This window comes from Chelonoidis abingdonii, chromosome 4 (genome assembly GCF_003597395.2).
Source record: "Chelonoidis abingdonii isolate Lonesome George chromosome 4, CheloAbing_2.0, whole genome shotgun sequence".
NCBI lineage: Eukaryota > Metazoa > Chordata > Testudines > Testudinidae > Chelonoidis > Chelonoidis abingdonii.
In genome coordinates, this window is record NC_133772.1 from 38965885 (window position 1) to 38986824 (window position 20940).

Genomic DNA, 20940 nt, shown 5'->3' on the forward strand with positions numbered 1-20940 from the left:
CTAGTTTGCTTCTGAGAATGTCACGTGGGACTGAGGGCTTGTCTTCATTATGGGGGTAAATTGACCTAAGTTACACTACTCCAGCTATGTGAATAACAGAACTGGAATCGATGTAGCTTAGGTCGATTTACTGCAGTGTCTTCACTGTGCTGAATCAATGGGAGATGCTTTCCTGTCAACTTCCCTTACTGCTCTAGGGGAGGTAGAATACTGGGTTGACCGGAGAGCACTCTGCCATCGATTTAGCAGTCTTTCATTAGACCTGCTAAATTGACACATGCTGCATTGATTGCAGCAGCCTCAATCTGTGAAGACAAGCCCTGAGTCAAAAGGCTTACTAAAATCAAGATATATCCTGTCTTCTGCTTCTCCCCCATCCACCAGGCCAGTAACCCTGTTAAAGAAGGAAATCAGGTTGGTTTGGCATGATTTGTTCTTGATAAATCCATGCTGACTATTCCTTACAACTTTATTATCCTCTAGGTGCTTATAAATTGAGTGTTCAATTGTTTGTTCCAGTATCTTTCCTGGTACTGAAGTTACACTATAACTCCAACATAAGTGATGGGCTTGATGTAGGAATCACCGGGTGAGGCCTTCCGAAGAGGGCAGATCAGATTATCGTAATGGTCCCTTTTGGCATTAAAATCTTTTTTTTATTCTAGCGAGAGCTGCTTGATGTATTCCTTTAGGAAGAATTTCCTCCTCACTCTTTTCATCTCAACTCCCAATAAATGCCACCTTCCTAGTGTAGTGCTCCAGATGAACACAGACCCGAGGAGGAGGGGGCCTTGTTCAGAGCGCTGTCCCCATTTTGTTCAGCATAGTACTTGGGGAGATGAGCTGGGTGAGAGGAGAATTACTAACATTACAGTAGAACCTCTAGAGGTCCCAAGTGAGATAAGAGAGAGTCTGTGCTAGGCACTGTATAAACACATAGTGAGAGACAGGCCCTGCCTCAAAGAGCTTTAATCTAAATAGACAAGGTAGGCACAGGGCAGGAGAAAGGAAGGATTTTTATCTCCATTTTTCAGACTGGGAAACTGAGGCACAGAATGATTCAGTGACTTGCCTGAGATCACATAAGGTGCTTGTGCCAGAGCTGGGACTTGAACCCCCAGCGCCACTCCACTGCCTTAAGTGCAGACCCGTCCTTCCATTCTTATCATACCTGCACTGTGGTGTAATGAACTGAACGCTAAATGCACATCAGCTGAAAGTCCTGAGTTGCTGAACCTCCAGTAGAGGGGGATGATTCAGCTCTTACTGGATACCAACCAATTTTCTCCCGTTCATAATGATACAAGAACAGGCTCTTTGTTTGTTATCTGAGGGCAGTGTTTAATAGGCACCATTGGATTTGGCCATCTCTAATGGAGCTGGTTCAGGCTGCCTCTCAAGAGCTTGCCTAGTGCTAAATATAGTGTGACCTTCTGCTCCCTCTTCCCTCCTCCCCCTTCCTGCAGGGAAATTCATAGGGATTGAGCTGTATCAAGGATCTGGGAGCACAGATCACTCCAGACATGAGGAGACCTTTGAGTCAGGCTGGTCAGATGACTTGGACCAGACAGATGACGAAGAGGAGAAACGATTTTGTTCAATGATGGAGCAGCTTGGAGCAGCCCAGGTCTTTGAAGAGTAAGTCTTAAATCTTGTCCTGATCTGATCTTACAGTATCTAAACCTCAGTGCTTCAGCACAGACCGAGAGAAATTGACCTGGCACTGCTGGTTATCTTCAAGGAAGTACTTTCAGAAGTGTTGCCTTGGCACTTTGTATCCCAACCTTGTGTCATGTGCTGCATTAGAAATGTCAGGGAGTCTGGGATATCTAGCCTGAATGTTTACCAGCGGCCTTTAATGCAGCACTTTTCCCAAAGAACTTTGCAGGCTATAGACTCATGTTTCAGCTATGAAATATTGCTTTTGTCAGGATGGGAACCAACTGGTGCACAGTATGCAGCACAACTATGGGCACAGGGAGGATTTAGACAAAGAGATGAGTTCTTTGTTTTTCCAAAAGTACCTGCAACAGCCATGCAGAAGATCTTAGTCTTTAAGGTCTTATTTGTAGATTGCTGCACAATGCAGTGCCTGGAGCTTGACTGATCCACCTAGAAAGATGAGGGAGTAAATTGACCCTGTTGGGACTTGGATCTGAACAGATCTGGGTAATTCAGATCTGATGCATACATCATTAGCCATCCCCTCAGATGGAACATTCACCCCAGGACAGATCATTCTTTGAAATAAATAGCTACGCATTCCTCAGCTGGTAGGATTTTTTTTCTGCCTCGTTTTCAGGATTCTCTTTTAAATATGAACAGGAGCAGGTTGGGCTGGATCCTAGGCCAGGCTTCTGCTCCAAAGAACAGGGCACAGTGGACATACATGCACAGCTCAAATGTGACTCGTATGATTGGATACATCATGAACCATGATAGGTAGAAAAATCTGCCATACATCAGTCAAAAGCTGGAGTGTCCAACTTTCCAGTGATGTAGATCATCAGTCTCTACCCTCATTGGTTCATCTGAGATATTCCTTGAAATAGTCACTGATCCACCAGCCCAAGCAAAAGTTTATTTGGCCCAGAGAAATAGTTTTTAAATTAAACATTTGCCCTAAACCTCAACAAAACTGACCACCTTGCCTAAAGAAATATAACTTCTTCACTAGGCTACGGTGGCATGGTCTTCGGTTACCGTCCACAGGAATTTAGATGTACCATGCAGCAGGCATCCCCATGGACAACCTTGCCTGATTTAAGAGAAGAGCTTATAAACAGGCAACGTTCCAAAAAGATGGTAAATGCCATAAAATGCTGCAGTGAATAAAATGATACCGGCTTCATTCCTATTTTATTTCTTTTGAAATGTGACAGCTTCTTTTAGACTAGGCTTATATATCTGTCTAAGCATCACTTAATCACTTGCAACAGGGTAAAGGTGTCCCCAGTACATGGAATTGATAATATTGTTGCTCCTTCTTCTGAGATCAGTGTTGCTTCTCTGCCTGGCAGTAGCAGAATTCCAAGGCCTTGCTGGGTGATTTTCAGTGAAGGGGAAATCAGTGAGGCAGAGTCTGGGTATACTCAAAGTGTCACTTGTTTTATTTATGCACATCTATCAATTCAGGAAAAGAGATGATCAAACAGCATGCAGGGAAATCCCTTCTTTTAAGACTCTCAGCCAACACCAATGACGAGTTCCCAGGGAGCAACTCTCTGACTCAAGAACTGACTCCAGTGAGAGACCAAGGGAGAGAGCAAACTCTCCTGCTGCTCACAAAGTTTCCTCTTCGGAGCCTTGCATAACAAAACTAACCACTTCACAAGTATTTCTTTTAAGACTAAAAACTTGCTCACACGCTAAGAAAAAGAACTGGGAAACTGATCTGAAACAGCACCACCTGCTCACTTTTACCATAAAGATATTACCATTCCAATTAAACAGCATCCATTGCCATTCACCTCTGTCCCCCGAGAAATATCCCAGTAAAAGAGTTGTCTCAGTTAAATGGAATATTTTGCATGGTATTGTCCACTAGATGGAGTCTGTTCAGCAGAAACATATAGTGAAATTAATGTTCAGATTGAATTTGTGTTGGTCAAACAAGCTTTTTAAAAAGATGAGCTTGTTGAGAACTGTGAGGGAAAAGGGGAAATCACAAGGTGTTGATATTTTTGTTTCAGAAAGTTCAAAATGGACATTTTTTGTTTACTAAAAACTGGGGTTTTGGTCAATTAAAAATATTGATAATCATATTTTAGGTCATGGAAAAAGTCAGTGACAACATTTATGCAAAAAAAACTTGTTGGAAAAAAAACCATTTTTTGAGGGGACAAACCTTTGAGAAATGTTGATCAGCTCAAATATAAAAGCTTGTTTTTTTTGGTGAGGGGGGAAGCACTAGCTTTTGGGGAAGGGATAGCTCAGTGATTTGAGCATTGGTCTGCTAAACCTAGGGTTGCGAGTTCAATCCCTGAGGGTGCCATTTAGGGATCTGAGGCAAAAATCTGTCTGGGGTTTGGTCCTGCTTTGAGCAGGGGATTGGACTAGATGACCTCCTGAGGTCCCTTCCAACCCTGATATTCTATAAGTCAGTCAAATGTGTTCTGCAGGCACTTAGTGGGTTTGGTGCACACCTCCTGTTTGACTGTCAGTGGGGTTTGTTCTTAAATCCCTTTGGGTATTTTTGAACACTGCTCCCTTAATTTCCTGTTTGTTGTCATGAGACCTGGGTTCAATTTCCAGGTCTACCACTGCTTTGCTGGGTGATTTTTGGCAAGTTTCTTCCCGCCCCATGCCTCAGTTTCTCCATCTGTAAAATGGGGAGAATGATACTGATCTGCTTTATGAAGTACTTTTGGGTCCACTGATGAAAAGTGCTATCGAAGAGCTAGGTCTTATTATTTTAAAGTGAGAGTGCTAAGATTTAGTTTATGTTTTTTGGACTGTCTTATTATTTGTACTGCATTGGTGCGTCAGGCTTGGACCAGGACCCTATTGTGCTAGGCACTGTACAAGCACAGACCAAAAGGACAGTCCCTGCCCCAAAGATGTTTTCTCCAGAAATAGGGCACAGAAGTAATTTCCTCCCCTCCCTACCTCTCACTCTATTGGTGAGCAGCATTTCATAGAATCATGGAATCACAGAATATCTAGTCCAATCCCCTGCTCAAAGCAGGACCAATCCCCAACTAAATCATCCCAGCCAGGACTTTGTCAAGCCTGACCTTAAAAACCTCTAAGGAAGGAGATTCCACCACCTTCCTAGGTAACCCGTTCCAGGGCTTCACAACCTCCTAGTGAAAAAGTTTTTCCTAATATCCAACCTAAACCTCCTCCACTGCAACTTGAGATCATTACTTGACACCATTTTAAGATGCCTATTTCATTTTGAGAAGGGCTGTGGGTTTAGGAGAGATTATCCCATTCCCACAGGGCTACGGTGACCTCTTCCATATTTTTCCCATCACACACAAAGAAACAGTAAGTTAAGATGCAAGGTTCTAGTAGAGAAAAATAATAATAAATCCTAGCTGTTATATTGTGCTTTTCATCAGTAGATCTCAAAGCGCTTTACAAAGGAGGTCAGCATCATTATTCCCCTTTTACAGATGAAGGACACTGAAGTACAGAGGGGTGAGGCGATTTCCCCAAGGTCACCTAGGAGAGTGACAGAGGCAGGAATAGAACCAGGTCTTCTGAGTCCCAATTCAGTTCTCTATCCACTAGTCCACACTGCTCTAAAGAGACACCAGAGTTTGAATGCTTGGCTCATTTTGAGAGGGGGTGTTTCATCTCAGTTTTTTGTTAAAAGTATCATAAAGGGACTGGAAGGCATGACTCCTACATCTGACACTAGCATGGCATGGGACTTTGTTCAAGGTACTTCACCACCCTATGCCTCAGTTTCCCCACCTGTAAAACAGTGGGGTAATGCTGATCTACTTCACAGTAGCTGTGTGAAAATTAATATATGTAAAGTAGCTCTAAAATCATTGCCTTATAATAATTTTAAACCTCATGATTTTGGGCAGGGGGGGGCTGATTCGTGATTTTCTTTCCCAGTGCTTGGCATTGGCAATGCTGAGTTAGCTTTATAGGGTGGTTTTGAGATGACTTACCTCATTCTGGGCACCCACTACTTCATAGTCTTTATTCCCAGTCATGGTCCACCCGCCACACTTCAGTATTACGGGCCCATCCAATGCAACTTCTGAGGTCAATGGAGGGCAGCCCTTCTCTTCTTGAACATGTGTAAGTTGGAAGGAATACCAGTCCTGTGATAACATGGAAACTCCCTGGCTCTCCTTCTCTTATCTTTTGCTCCAGTCAGAGTGAGGTTCGGGAGCTCTGGACTCGTCTCCGGAAAGAACGGCCAGATCTCTTGGCCAGCTTTGAGGAGTTCCTGTTCCATGTTTCATCGTACATCAGGGAGGTGCATTATGAGAAGGAATCCATGGAGCAGGCACTGAAGAGGTAAGGAGGCCTCCATGGCACCGGGGAAACAGCTGGTACTCATTTAGGTGCGTCCTGACCCATTGTCTTATCCCCAAACACAAGGAGAAACTGGTGGAGGCTGGGATTAAGGAGGAAAAGTCTTCTGTGCTACATATAATGCTGCATTGACTCTCTTAGCCCATTCCCTCCAGATTTGACATTAACGTCTAGCCAGAATCCTAGCTCCAATTTATGTGGTTTTCTCCTTGTAGAGAGGAAGGATGGTCTAGTGATTAGGGCACCAGTGTAGGACTTGGGAGACCTCTGTCACTGAATTCCTATGTGACCTTGGGCAAGTCATGTGCCTCAGTTCCCCATCTGTAATATGGGGATAATCATACTAACCGACCTCACAGGAATAATGGGATAAACATTTTAGAGATGTGAGATACTCAGATACTATGCTGATGGAAGCCATATTAAGTACTCTAATAAGTAAAACTTTATGCAAATAAATATACTCCCATGGATCTCCAATGGCTATGGAATCCCTTATCAGTGCATGTGAGCCCAGGTGCTTGGGAATGGGGCAATACCCATAAGCTATTAGTGTGGATTCTAAATTAAATCTGTATCCTCCTATTTGAGAGAGAAGATTTCCCACTCCCTCTCTTCCTTTATTTCTCCTTGTTTTCCTTTCACATTCATTCTCAGTCTCCCTCCATCACACACTCTTTCTCCTTGGTAGGAAGGAGACAGACCATGACAGAGAAGTCAGGTGTCTCTATGAAGAAATGGAGCAACAGATCAAAGCGGAAAAGGAACGACTGCTCTGCCAGGTGAATCCTCCTTATATGTGCTCAGTTGGGCATGCATTTTGATTCCTAAATGAGGCAAATATTTGGTTTCCTCTACATTTGTAAGGGAGGTGACCCTGTTGCCTCTGCTCCCTACGTGACTTCTTTTGAAATCTTCAGTAACTTAGTTCTTTTACTGGTGCAAGGATCTATGTTAGCTGGAGGAGAGTTGGCCAGGACACTCCCTGTTGCAGTGCTCATGGTGCATCTCTACACAGAACCTCAGTTAATATGCTCTGGCACTGACAACAGCTACAGTCTAATCTGGGCTTCATTTTTATCTCTGCCTGGTTGGGAGGTTGTGGTCTCTGCTCACGGGGCCTGAAGAACACCCTCTTGTTTTCAATGCAGAAGATGTTAATTGTGGAGTGCCCTTTTCCCATGTGTGATATTAGTCAGCTTGAGAGTGGCTGTTGAGATTTCATTTGATCAGGGGGAATTTAGCATCCAGGAAGACTATAAAGACAACCAGAAGCATCTTCTAGAAGAACTGCTGTGTGTCTTCTGCCCTCTCCTGCTCTTTTATGAGCAACTTCCCTGCAATGAGGCTGTTGGAAGAAAGGGAAGGGTGTTCCTTGTAAATCTTCTTCAGTGCGAGGCAAAAAATAGTTCAATTCTTGAGGGGGGCATTTAGGGGTCTGGGACAAAAATCTGTCTGGGGATTGGTCCTGCTTTGGGCAGGGGGTTGGACTAGATGACCTCCTGAAGTCCCTTCCAACCCTGATATTCTACAATTCTATTCTATGATTCTAAATAAATAGAGTTGGGAAATGGATGGGCCAAGGGACCGGCAACAAGCTTGGATGTTCCCCAGCGAGACTCAACCACCATGTGGGAAACTGGCTTCAATACCAGGCTTACTGGAGAGCCCTAGAACTTTCCTATCTCTGAAGCAGGAGGGGGTTGTGGCAGGTCATTTAGCAGCAGGCTCCTGGGCAAAAATTATATTCTGTTCCCTGGTATTGGGAAATGTCATTCCAGGGTTCTGTGGAGAGTATCAAAATCTGTGGGTCTTTCCTCTGTGCAGGAATCACTGAGGCACGACAGGAGCAATTTGCTGCAGAAGGAGCTGCGCAGCAAGGAGCAGGAGCTTGAGAAAATCCTCTACCGGCAAAAAAAGGTAACCTGGCCCAGAGCCTTCCTGAAGAAACAGACACCCTACAATGTCTTTCTTTAATTCCTTTTTAACTACCCTTGGCAACCTTGAAAGCTACCCCCCTGCTTCTGAAGTCGTGCTGAGAGTGGGTGATAATTGGCTACATTGCACCAGTCAGTCTAGTTCCTTCCTAATTCTCCAGCAGGGCTCTGCCCTGAGCATTTTTGCTGGTTACCACAGTTCATTTTAAAATGCTACTGTATTCATTTCCCATCTGTTTTGGAATCTTTTCTTCTTCCTGCAGGATAATTTACAATAAAGCTAGTGTGTGTGTCCTTCCAGAATTCTGACCAGCGAAGCTGTGCTGTAGAAGCAATTCATGCATGGGCACACCAGCAGCAATTCCCCTTAACCTCTGTGGTTTGCGTTTTCTATCTCCTTCAGAATAACTTGTGGAGTAAAATGCTGCAGCTGGATTTAAAAAGTTTTTGGATAATTTTATGCTATTCCAGTTGGATGTGCTGAAATTGGGGTGCTCCTGTCTCATTCTTCACGGCGGGGTAGTCAATAGGCGGACCATGGGTCGAATCCAGACTGCAAGATACTTTTGAATGGACCCTGAAATCTTTTTATTTACTCATTATTATCATTATTGTTGTTTTTTTATTAATATTATTTTCTCTGGAATCTGGACCTTGACTATACTTTGACCAAGAAATGTATACCTTGACAAAAAATAGATTACCCCTGCTTCATGGTATTGGTTGATCGCCCATCGGGCCACGAAGGAATCTTCTCACCTGTTCATGTACCTTCACAAGTGACCATGTGCATTATGGTGGCCTTTGCTTTCCTCTGAAGCATGAGTATAGGAGGTGTTGTGGTCATGTCAGCAGTGCCCTAGACTGGGAGTTGGGATGCCTGAGTTCTATACCCAGCTCTGGTGCTGATGTAGGTGACCATGGGTAATTGACTTAACCTCTCTATAACTCACATATTTGCCTTCCTTTGTAAAGTGCTTTGGGAGCTATGGATTTAAAGCTTTCTGGGAAAGTTTATACTAAACTAGATGGACCCTCAAAGCAATCTAATATGGTAAATCCCATACTGAGATGCATGCAAATCTCCTGTGTTGCTTCAGACTATATGTATTCCATTCTGTCATGATGTAGCGTTCCGAACCAGGAGCATGGGTTTAACCCCAAGCATATCTACTAGCCTATCAGCGAATCCAGTGGTATTAGGCCGGCATTCCTACATTCTGCTCTTATAGGCTTCTGGTGTTTGACTTCAGACACCAAAAATAGGGGATCCCACTTTAATTTAGCCCAACCTCCCACTCACGAGAGGTACTAGTGCTCTGTGACCTACAGGCACCAAATGTTGGCCTGACTCCAACACTGCTATAATCTTAGTTTCAGCCAGCTAGTCCCCTTTCTATCAAGATAAGGAAGGGCGACTGTGTTTACCCTTCCTCGTTATTGTAGGGCTACATCATCTTAAAAGAGCGTAGTGAAGAAATAAGTGCTCTGGGTCATGTAATGCTATGCTGCCTAGGTAATTGTGGTGTCAATATTTGCATAGGGTGTGCTCAGCTCCTTATACAATGAATGATATCATTCTGTATGTAAACTGGATGAGAGGGTCTTGCTTTGATCTAATGTCCTGACGAGGACTTTCTAAAGTGGTGTCATGAGTAGTAGCCATGTTCTTCAGTGCCTATTAGACCTCTGCCCTTCCCCTCTCTGCATCGCTGCGCACACACACTGGGTATGTGTATCGGGGTGCGAATGGAGAATAGAGTCCCAGGGCCAGATCCTCAGCTGGTGTAAATTGGCATAACTCTACTGACTTCAGTGGAGTTTGGCCAACTTATGTCCTCTGAGGATCTGGCCCCAAATCTCGCACTGCTTCAAAGGCCATGCTCTTACTGAATGACCTTGGCTGGCCACAGCATTAGGATAAAGCACTCTGCATCTTTCCTTAGGAATCTATTACAGTTCCTAATGCTGAGGTAAAAATGCAGGGGAGCCTCACTCGCTTCCACATGATAAATGAGATGGTAAGCAAAACGTGCAAAGCGTTTTGAAAAAGGGGTAAACAGTGAGATGGCAAAATTTGTAAACGATACCAAACTACTGAACATAGTTAAGTCCAAAGGAGACTGTGAAGAGTTACAAAGGAATCTCACAAAACTGGGTGACTGGAGAACAAAATGGCAGAATAAATTCAGTATTGATAAATGCAAAGTAACGCACATTGGAAAACATCCCAACTACACATAGAAAATGATGGGGTCTAACTTAGCAGTTACCACTCAAGAAAGAGATCTTGGAGTCACTATGGATAGTTCTGTGACAACATCCACTCAATGTGCAGCAGCAGTTAAAAAAGCTAACAGAATGTTCAGAACCATTAAGAAAGGGATAGAGAACAAGACAGAAAATATCATAATGCCATTATATAAATCCGTAGTACACCTCGCACCTTGAATATGGCATGCAGTTCAGATCATCCCACCTCAAAAAGTATATATTAGAATTGGTAAAGGTACAGAGAAGGATAACAAAAATGATTAGGGGTATGGAACAGCTTCCATATGAGGAGAAATTAAAAAGACTGGGACTTCTCAGTTTGAAAAAGAGACGACTAAAGGGAGATATGCTCGAGGTCTATAAGATCATGACTGGTGTGGAGAAAGCGAATAGGGAAGTGTTATTTACGCCTTCACATTAGACAAGAGCCAGGGGTCCCCCAATGAAATTAATAAGCAGCAAGTTTAAAACAAACAAAAGGAAGTACTTCTTTACACAACGCACAGTCAATCTGTGGAACTCATTACCAGAGGATGTTGTGAAGGCCAAAACTATAACTGGTTTCAAAAAAGAACTAGATAAGTTCATGGAGGATAGGTCCATCAATGGCTATTAGCCAAGATGGTCAGGAATGCGACCCATGCTCTGGGTGTTCCTACCCTCTGATTGCCAGAAGCTGGGAGAGACTGACAGGAGATGAATCACTGAATGCTTGCCTGTTCTGTTCATTCCCTCTGAAACACCTGATATTGGCCACTGTCGGAAGACAGGATACTGGGCTAGCTGGACCATTGGTCTGACGCAGTATAGCTGTTATTAGGTTATTTTCAGAACCGGGATAGATATTGTCTATGAATAAAAGTGAGATATCTTCTCTGGTTGCTCTTTCAAGCTCACTCATCTAGGGGTGTGAGGGTGTGTGTGTGTTTAAAGCTCTGTAGGTATTTTTCTGACTAGGAACTGCCCATGGATGATAACCTATATCAGCAGATAACCATGATGCAGGTCATACACTGTAGCACGCTGTAAACAGTGCAGTCAGTGTCCAGAGGATGTTCTAAAGTCCAAGTGTACTATCTGATGGCACCAAAGTCCAAGTTAGGGAGGGAAGAGGCATTTTGGGTGAGTGGAGGGAGGGTATCAAATCAAACAGATAACAGGACCTTGTCTGATGTCCACTCACTATTGGGCATGAAGGGTCTTCTACCTCTTTCCTTGGTGAGGATAAAGGCCCCTTAACCAAGGGGATAGGGCTAGCAAAAAGAATAAACGTATCATGCCAGAGACACTTATGATCTGGTGACTACCAAGACTGAAGGAGTGGATAGGCCATCCCCAAATCGTCTTGGGGAAAATGCATTTGAAGTTCTGGTCCATGGACTGTGAAGCTAAAACTAACAGAGAAGTGGATGCAGAACATCTGTCTGATCTGCTTCATCTCCCACCATTGAAATAACCAGGGGAGAAAAAGCCTTCCCGTGATTGGGAAAATTGTGGCCCTTACTGGCACAATGAGACTGAAACATAACACTCCCACCTGTGAGGGGATACTCTCAAAGAATGAAATCACCAGTCTGTAATTGACAGACTTCATTTCCTTTCCACACGGTCCATCTCCTCTTCCTTAGTAAACTGTTGGTTAACTCCTCTGCTAAATGTCTGGGGTCTCACACAGGGGAATGTGTCCAGGATGCCCTGTGTATCCTGTATGGAAAACTCGGACTTTTTTAAGGTGGGTGGTTTCATACCTTTGCACAGATAAATGCAATAAGCTTGAGTGGAGGTTGCTAATGTATGGATCACCATGACTAAACCCACAGCTGGGGGGAAGGTGGGGACAGCAAGTCTAGTGACAAAACAAGGGGAGGCTCTGTGTTTGAGTCTCAAGCTCTATGGGTTGATATGGACGTAGTGATGTGATCCAAACCCCACTGAAGTCAATGGGAAGACTCCTACTGTCTGCAATAGGCTTTAGGTCAGCCCCGAGGAGCATGGCGGCGGCACTCTTGCAACGCAGGGAAAAGGCGAGGAAGCACCTTGTGACACGCTATGGGGATGGCCTGTCTCCCTGATGCTTGAGGTGACAGAGACGCAGGCTGAGTAGTGCAGCTGCATATAAGCTGATTGCTCTGTTCCCCTTGCCCCAATTTTCATTTATGCAGCAGTGATGACCCTAATCTTGCCTTGCACAGCAAGACCCTCGTGTTCAATGGCTGTCTCTCCTAAAGCAGCTCCCAGTTTTGCTCTCCTCTTTCTGCTTGAGAACTCCCTCATTGCAAATTACCTGCCTGGCACCTGCTGACTGGATCCAGGGAGCACTCATGCCAGTCAGAGGTGCTCATGTCAGTGCCAGCCACTCTGGATGGCAGAGCTGCTGCTCTGGGAGGGGACTTCCTAGTGGTCATATTGAAGTAGCAATATTTTTATATATCTATTGCCATAAGTATTCCTGGCTCAGTGTAGCAGACAAACTGCCTCAAACCAATAGCACATCCCTGCCCTGAAAGAATTGCTGTCTTAAAGTACAAGCTCGTTGGATTCAGTTTAGACACAAAGTGCCATGCAGTCATTGCAGCTGTTATTAGGGATCAAACTTTTTTGGATGAAAAAATAGGGTTTTCAGCTAAGTAAAAAATGTGTACTGAAAGCATCTCTGTGCTTCCATCAACATATTTCAATGCTTTTGTGGAAAAGGGAAATCTTTTCTGTTTTCAACCCAACATAGCTTTGGTTTTGGTTTTGTTTGTTAATAAAAAATCAAAATTTTGCACAGGGGGAAGAAGGACCCAATTTCCAACCTGTTGTATCTGGAATTCTTTGTGGCAGAGCTAGGTTTTCAGAAATGGCTTGTAAGAGATGAGAGGGGCTTAGCTGGAAATCCATGGACTAGGCAAATCTGCAGCAAGCACAATATCAGAGGCATTTCGCTCACTGTGTGTCTTCTGGGTTTTCCTTTGTGTAGATTCCACAACCAGACCAGCTAATGATTCTGCTTTAGATACGTACAAACTAGTTCTTGTTCAGGGCTATGGTAGGGTCCCAGCTAGTCACATGGCTTGAACAGCACCAAGCAGCTTTATCTAATCGAGGATCAACAGGCATGGAGGAATGTTGGCCATCTGTTAGATAGGGAGGTTTGAAGAGATGGGGTTCATAACTGGGATTCACTGGGTCTGCTCCAGATCCTTAGCAAGCTAAAATATTTAATCTTTGAGGCTGTCTATAAGGCTCCGTATGTGACCTTCCAAGAAATCCAGAATGAATGGCCCCTGCTCAAACATACCCCTAGCAATCCAGTGTTTGCACACAACATCTGTCTCCATCTGGCCTGGTAGAGCAGGTGCAGCATACCATGTTGTAGAGGAGAGCCAGGCTTCACCAGCATAGTTGGATATTTACATTCCATGGGAGTTTTCTGTCGAGAGATGGCCATGCATGAGATCTGGCCTTATCTCTCTCTATCTTGCTTTCAGATAAGGGTCTGACTTAAGTTTGCAGCAAGAAGGCAGTTCAGCGTACACATCCCCTCCTAGAGAGGCCCTAGCAAGGTTGGCATGTGCATGAGATGAGATGTCACCTTGTCCTTAACTTGACCTTGTGCCTCTGTAATGTAGCGCACATCTACTTGTCTCCATGGGGTGCGCTTGCCTGTGACATTCTGGTGCACGAAGGCCAGTCAGGGATAGCCCCTGCCAAAGTGCTGTAAACTTTCTCACAAGGCTGCCCAGAGGATTCAGGGGGCCCAGGGCAAAGCAATTTTGGGGGCCCCTTCCATAAAAAAAGTTGCACTACTATAGAATACTATATTCTCGTGGGGGCCCCTGTGGGGCCCAGGGCCTGGGCAAATTGCCCCACTTGCCCCCTTATCTCCCCTGGGCAGCCCTGCTTTCTCATTCCAGTTTGTGAGCGGGCAGCTGCAAGATGAGATTTAAGGGGTATTTTGAATGAGCTCCAGGCAACTTCCAGTTCCCTGCTCTAATCATTTCACTCATTGCCTCTGCCAAGCAAACACCTAACCTGAAACTCTCAAACCTTAATGAACATCTGAGACCACTGCCTATCACGCTGACCAATGTTGTCTTGTTGTTTCCTGGTGCTCCCCGTGTGTCTGCTGTATCCATCTGTTGTTTCTTGTATACTTTCATCGTAAGCTCTTGGGGGTGGTGGCTCTTTTTGTTCTGTTTGTATAGCACCTGGCAGCCTGGGTTCCTGGGCCGTGACTGAGCTGCAAGGTGCTACTGTAATACAACCAGTAAATAATAATGTCCTATTCTTGGTGTGAGGTGAGCAGAGTTACTGCTGCTTCTCCTTACTCATCCCCTTTCTCCTTTGATATTGCCGTTCCACAGTGGGGTGCGATTGTGCCACATTTGTGTGCTGTGACGTTTTCGGTTCAGGGGGGCAGCACAGGATAGCTGGCTTTGAAATACCCAGCTTGTGGCTTTACGTCGCACTGAGTGCAATGCTATCCACGTTCTTCTGGGCAGCTTACCTGGAGCAGCTCCTCGATAGCACATTGCGTATATGCTTTTCTGGCCCATTGTACGGCCATGGCTTCCTGAATTTGGCAGGTGGCTCTTACTATTCTTTGTCTGCCTTTTTCCTCTTTCCCAGCTGGAACATCAAATACAGTCTCTGAACTCTGAGCAGCTGGAGACCCGGCTGCAGAATGAGCGGCTCCAGCTTCTCAATGAAAACCTCCTGGAGCAGCTGGAGAGAAGCAAGTGGGAGCTGGAGGTGGCCAAGGGGCATCTGGAGCGTCTCCAGAAGGAGGCTCAGTGTGAAGAGGAACAGAAGGACAGGTATGGCTGGATAGCAGTTACAGAATGTGCAATGGAAGCTGGTAGCTGCTTGTGCAGCATGACTTACCTGGTACCCCGTAAGAGGAACTGTCTACCGGTTAAGGAACAGCACTTGGAAGCTGGAGACCTGGGTTCTCTTACTGACTCTGTCATGAGCTCAGTACCTGATCATGGGGAAGACAAGTAATCAACTCCTGTAGTGGTTTTCTCATTGATAAAACATGTCTAATACTAATAGTCCCCTGCTAGGGGAATTGTGAGGCTAAATTAATGTGTTAATTGATGCTTGGCTGGAAAGCACTGTACAAGGGCAAAGAATTGTTATTTCAATTTAAAGCAGTAGGGGAGTTTCTTTCGTGTGCTCTCCAGTTTATTGTAGCCTCAGCTAGAGAGGTTACAATAATTATATCGCAGCCACTGTGGGGTGCATCTCTTCAGCCTTTACCTGATAATAAGACTTAGTTCTTACACAGCAGCTTTTCATCTCATGATGCACTAACAAACAGAGGCATGTATCATTATGAGTCATAACCCATGGGTCTCAAACCTGGGCCCACAAGGTTCTCTGGGAGCAGTCACACTCCACCTGGCAGCAGCTTATGTGGGACCTACAAAGTCTGGCTCCAGTGTGGCCCCCTGGTCCTATATAAGCCAGCAGCAGGAACCTGTCTGAACAACTGGGCACCGTCCTGCTCTGGACTGCATGCCTTGTGCTTCCTGATCCATTTTCTGGTATCTCCATCTAGTTTGACTCTTAGCATCTGACTTGTGGTTCCTGAACCTCCAGCTTGTCACCTCCCAGTATCCTGACCCAGCCAACTCTTAAGTCCTATATTGTGACTGTAAACTCTGGCTTTAATTACTAGGTTGGGCTGCCCATGGCCCAGCCATGATATTATCCCTATTTTACAAGTGGAGTAACTGAGGAGGAAAGTGACCTGCCCAAGGACACACAGTAGGCTTGTGGCAGAGCTTGGAGTAGAACTCAGGTCTGCTGGCTCTAAAGCCAATGCACTATCCACTGAACTATCTTTGAAGCTGGCAGGCTTGTACCTTTAGCAACATCACTTGTGTGTGCATAAGAGACAGTGCCATTGTAGGGGTGGGTGGATTTTTCATCCTTTCTAGTCTTTTGCTTAACCTTGTTTCTTTTTCTTTCTCATTTTCTTTTCCCCTCCCTTTACACAGGGATGTGTTCAGAGTCTCTAAGAATATGCAGAAAGAGAAACAAAGTCTTCTACGACAGCTAGAGCTCCTCAGGTAAGGGGGGTGTTGAGAGACTGCTACTTCCTTAGACAGGAGACTTGAGAAGAGGTGGAAAGGTCAGAGGTGTTATCCACCCCACAGACAGAAATAGGTTCAAAACTCCAGCAGTGCCCAAGCATGCTTGTTTGCTCTGGAAGAGCAAATTGACATCCAGAATTAGTGACTCTTTGGGGTGGGAGTTGGGAATCCTTCAACCAATAGCCAGAGGGATTTGGACTGGTTCGTAGCTCTGGTCCTCTTCTGGCTAGCTTGTTTCCAGATGTGCCAATGCTGCTGAAGCACTGTGCGGATTCTTTGTCTCTCCAGGAAGCTGTAATAATATTTAATGTACTGTGATGGCATCCATAGATTCACTGAGGGGCCAGTATGATCATCTAGCTTGACCTCCTGCATAGCCCAGGCCATAGGTTGTCACCCAGCGATTCATCCAGGAGAGGAGATTATTCTTCCCACCTGTTTAAGGGAATACTATGGTGTCCCATTATTATCTGGACTGAGACCCCCACCCAACCCATCTGGCAGGAAGGGCATCCTTATTTCCCTAATTAGCTCTCCAATATTGGTGTCTGCCCTGCTCCCAAGGAGAACTTGGTAACCACTCTGCTTGTCTCTCTCACCTTCCTTTGGAGCAGAGAGATGAACAAGAAGCTTCGGGATGACAGAGATGCCTTTGAAGCCAAGAAGCTGGTTAGTCTAAGAAAGAAAATCCTAATCCCCAGCCACCGTCCTTTCATCTGCTGCTGTTATTGTCACCACTCGGGGGTCCTGCACTTCCACGGGGGACACTGACCCAGGCACCTGAGGCCTGGTGTGGCACCTTAGACTTCCACGCACTTCTCCCGTTCTGGAGAGCACCATGCAGATTGCATTCAGGCCAGTGGGAAGGAGCTGCTGGAGTACACTGCCCTGTGGCTGTGGTAAAGGGGGAGCCCAGGTGTGGGGATCAGAGGTGTTTGTGTTTGAGCCAGGGAGTTCAAGGCCTGGAGGGCACTGGTGGTGAATCCCATGCCGGAGGTCAGGCTGTGTTAGCCTGAATGGTGATGAGGGGGCAGAGTCCAGAGAGATTGTCTGCCTGCTGGCACCCATCTCTGCAGCCTCCAGGCCCCATTGGAGGTTATAGCAAGTAGTACTGCCTAGCCCCTCCATCCTTTGTGCCAGTTGCTGCCAGCCTGGTCCCAGCCCCATCCCTGTCAAATGTGCCGCACAGACATGCAGCAGCAAGCCCACAAGGAGGGGGTTGGGGCTCAGACCCCGTAAAGGACGGGGAACAGCATCACTAGGTTCACTGTGGGCCTCATCTGCATCACCTTTGCCCACAGTCTGATCGTCTTCAAGATGCAACCTTGGGTGGTGGGTGAGCAGAGCTAGTGGCACCATATGATGCATAGGGCAAGCAGGCTCACCGGCATCCCAGCTTTTACTTAAAGGCTGAATGGCCTCCCAGACTAGCAAGAGCCTGTGGTGTAGGTAGACGTCTTTGTGGGCCCTTTATTCATCCAGCAGCAAAGCTCCTTTCCCCTCCCCTTCACCTACACTTAGATCCATCCTTGCAACCAGGGGTCATCTTCCCCCAGCCCTGCCACCGTGTTCCACTGGCGAAGACACAGAGAGGACAGCCTTCCAGCAATGTCAATGAGCGTGCAAGGAGGCAAAGCAGAGGGCTGGGGTAAGGGGGATCCAACATGTCCAAGCCAGGCTGGCACTTGGGTAGGGGCCAGTAAAACCAACAAGACCAGCATGATGACGTGTGAATGGAAGCATGGTGGGGTCAGTTCCAGGGATCCCATCTATGCTTTGGCTGCGAGCTGCTCCTCCAGGAAGAAAGGCTGGAGTAAAATCCAAAGCAGGAGGGGCTTTTTTCAGAACGTAATTGCATTGACTATTTCCTTTAGGGCTCAGGGGGCAGGATTCGTTTCTGAATCCTGCATGGGGATTTGCTGAAGCTGCTAATCACATGCATGAGTGTCGTGGTGCCAACTGGTGGTGGGTAGCTAGCCACGATCTAGGCCATAGCTGGAATCCACCCTATCAGAGCACACAGTTCCAGGCAGCGTTCCAGGTCTGCCTGTGTCCTGGGTGTAAAGTGTTAGCTAAGCCATCTGGAGGAGGTACCAGCTCACCTCTTCCTGAGAAACCAGAGTCCCTGCTGCACCAACAGATCGTATGCAGTCGTTCAGGATATCCAATCCACCTGCTGGCTTTATCATAGGGATCACGTTCCACTGGCATGTTAGCTTACTGTCCTCTCCTGGAAAAATAACCCAATAAAACCAGATCACTTTATTGCAGAGTCCAATGCAAATAGGGGGGAAATGGTGCTTTTACCTTTTTCACTATATTCTGTTTCAATGCCAGGCCTTTCCATCACAACGACCCAGGCTTCTGAGCTCCAGTGGTGGTTGGGATGATAACCACCCTCTTGGCATCCTAGCGTTTCTTCTTAATGATCTGTTGTATCAAGGAAACTTTCCCTGCCCCCCAGCTCCTTTTCCCTTGATTTCAAAGTGGGGTAGTTGTACTGGTGCAAGGCACTTGTGATACCAGTGCAACTTGTTTGCACTGGTTCAGTGGCATTGGTGCAAATATTTGAATAATCTCCCACTGTGGACAAGGCTTTATTATCCCCTCCCTGTGCCTGGAGAGGTTCAGCTCAGTTTTCAACCTGTTGTGATACTACCATTTTGATCCTCCACCAATATGAAGGAAGTTAGGGCCTAGTATTTCTGATGTTAAATAAAATGGGGGAGAGGACCCCCTTTGAGGCAGACTATATAGCCTGAAGGGCAGAAACAGAATCTGTTTGTTTTGTTTTGTTTTAGAGCCATTCAGAGGAATACTACAGACACACCTCCACCCTAAGATATTTCTGCCCCAGAACTGTTGGGCTCCTCTCTCTTAGTTGGGTTTTTTAAATGTATTTTACTTGATGGGGTTGATGGCAATAGGAAAAAAGTTAGCAACTTATTCAAGAAACAGCTACAGACGCCATTAAAGAGGTCAGAAAACGCGTCTGTACTGAACATAGCACACCTGAGGCACAGATTGTATTAGAGAATGGAACCTGTCCCAGAGCCCCTGCCTGGGCGTTGCATTGAAACCTCAGCCACACCCAAAATGACAGCTCAGGAGAAAACACTGATCCGTTTCTTGCCATATTTCTTTATTTTAGGCATTTTGGGGCCAGATCCTCATCAGGTGTAAATCAGCAGAGTTCAGATGAAGTCAGTGAGGCTTATATCAGACCCATTTTTCTAGCCCTGTATGTGAAATGTTATTGTATAGAGTTAGCAACCAAAACCTCAGTTACACATAGGCTTAGATTCACCATAGATTGCTGTTAAAATCTGCTCCAGAAGAAAAGCCAGTTCAGCATTTAGGCAAGACCAGGCCACTTCAGCTGCTACAACAGTAGTTGAGTCTCTTATTTTGAACTATTCAAACATTTAGCTATTGTTTGTGTGAGTGTGCATGCATCTATATGTAATATAGATGACACAATGTGTATTTAAAATCATGAGCCAGGTGCTGTGGTATGGCTGATGCACAGAGTTCAGTTCAGGAGTATGCGCACAAAGGTGGCATAAAGGTCACCTGGCATGCCCTGCGCCTGCTGTAGCTCTGTCCAGGGCTGATCCCCTTGTGCTGCAGTAGAGCAACCTGAGGGCTGCTCTGACTTGTGCCAGCTGTAACAGACCCATGAGGCTGAAATGTGGCCTAAGAACAGCATGGCTCACAGGTGCTGCCTTTACCCTTCCCCCTCCTATGGTGGTAGCAGCGAGGGGGAATGATGTAAGAACCCTGACATCAGCTGTGTACCACCGGCCAATCAACTTCATGCTGCTTTAAGAGCAGATCATATATTAGTGGTATGGTGCAAAAAAAATCTATCCCTCAAGAGAGAACTGGTAACCTGGGCATGTTATAATAAGAACTGCATTCAAAGTTAGAGGCATGTATTCCAGACACGGGGCTTTCTTTCCACAGTGAACCCCTAGCTGGCAGTGGGTGCAGGGACTTCAGCCTTCCCAGCCTAATGTTTCTATTAATATTTGACCAGTGGAAACAGCGTGCTGCTGTTAAACCCAGGGATTCTGGTGGTCAACCAATCCACATCTCATTTCAATATGAAGTAATTCAAGGCCTGTGAGGCTGCCAGGGACATTGATTGACCACAGCTCCCTTACAGGGACTCTGCCTACTGGATGGCGATGCAAGTTCTAGCCATAGGCAGCAGCAATGGGGCCTTTTCTACCTGCCCTTTTCTGTGGTTCTGGCACATGTGTTTAAACACAGCCCCTCGTGGAGAGGGACTAGATCTATTTTTTAAATACACAAAAATAATTTAACATTTTAGCTCTTTATAAATCTTAGGAAGGACTGGATAATGTGATTTCTGTGAAATGAAGGTGCAAGGAACAGGTACATGGGCTACAGTGAGGGATATGGGACTGTATGTGCCTAATTGCAACAAGAAGCCTGATGCTCTGCACTCTTTTAGGAAGGCTTTTATCCCTCATTCTTCCTAAAAGCTTCTAACGTTGCCATGGGCATATTTGTGCAATCCAGGCTAACATGGTGTGACTTTGCATCGCCCTCTAGTGGCTTGACCACACACACAGGTTTATGAGCAAACAGCTGATCCTGCAGCAGAAGCAGTA

At 45.7% G+C, this 20940-nt stretch overlaps 1 protein-coding gene across 5 annotated transcripts in view; it reads left to right on the forward strand.

The window, feature by feature from the left end:
- Nucleotides 1-20940, forward strand: part of CRACR2B (calcium release activated channel regulator 2B) — a 77861-nt gene that overhangs the window by 39987 nt on the left and 16934 nt on the right. For all 5 annotated transcript variants that reach the window (XM_075065075.1, XM_032804000.2, XM_075065074.1 and 2 more), the window contains exons 4-10: nt 1467-1638; nt 5839-5985; nt 6695-6785; nt 7831-7923; nt 14829-15016; nt 16205-16276; nt 16915-16969. In XM_075065075.1, the coding sequence (XP_074921176.1) occupies nt 1467-1638; nt 5839-5985; nt 6695-6785; nt 7831-7923; nt 14829-15016; nt 16205-16276; nt 16915-16969 (818 nt within the window). The remainder of the gene's footprint in view (nt 1-1466; nt 1639-5838; nt 5986-6694; nt 6786-7830; nt 7924-14828; nt 15017-16204; nt 16277-16914; nt 16970-20940) is intronic.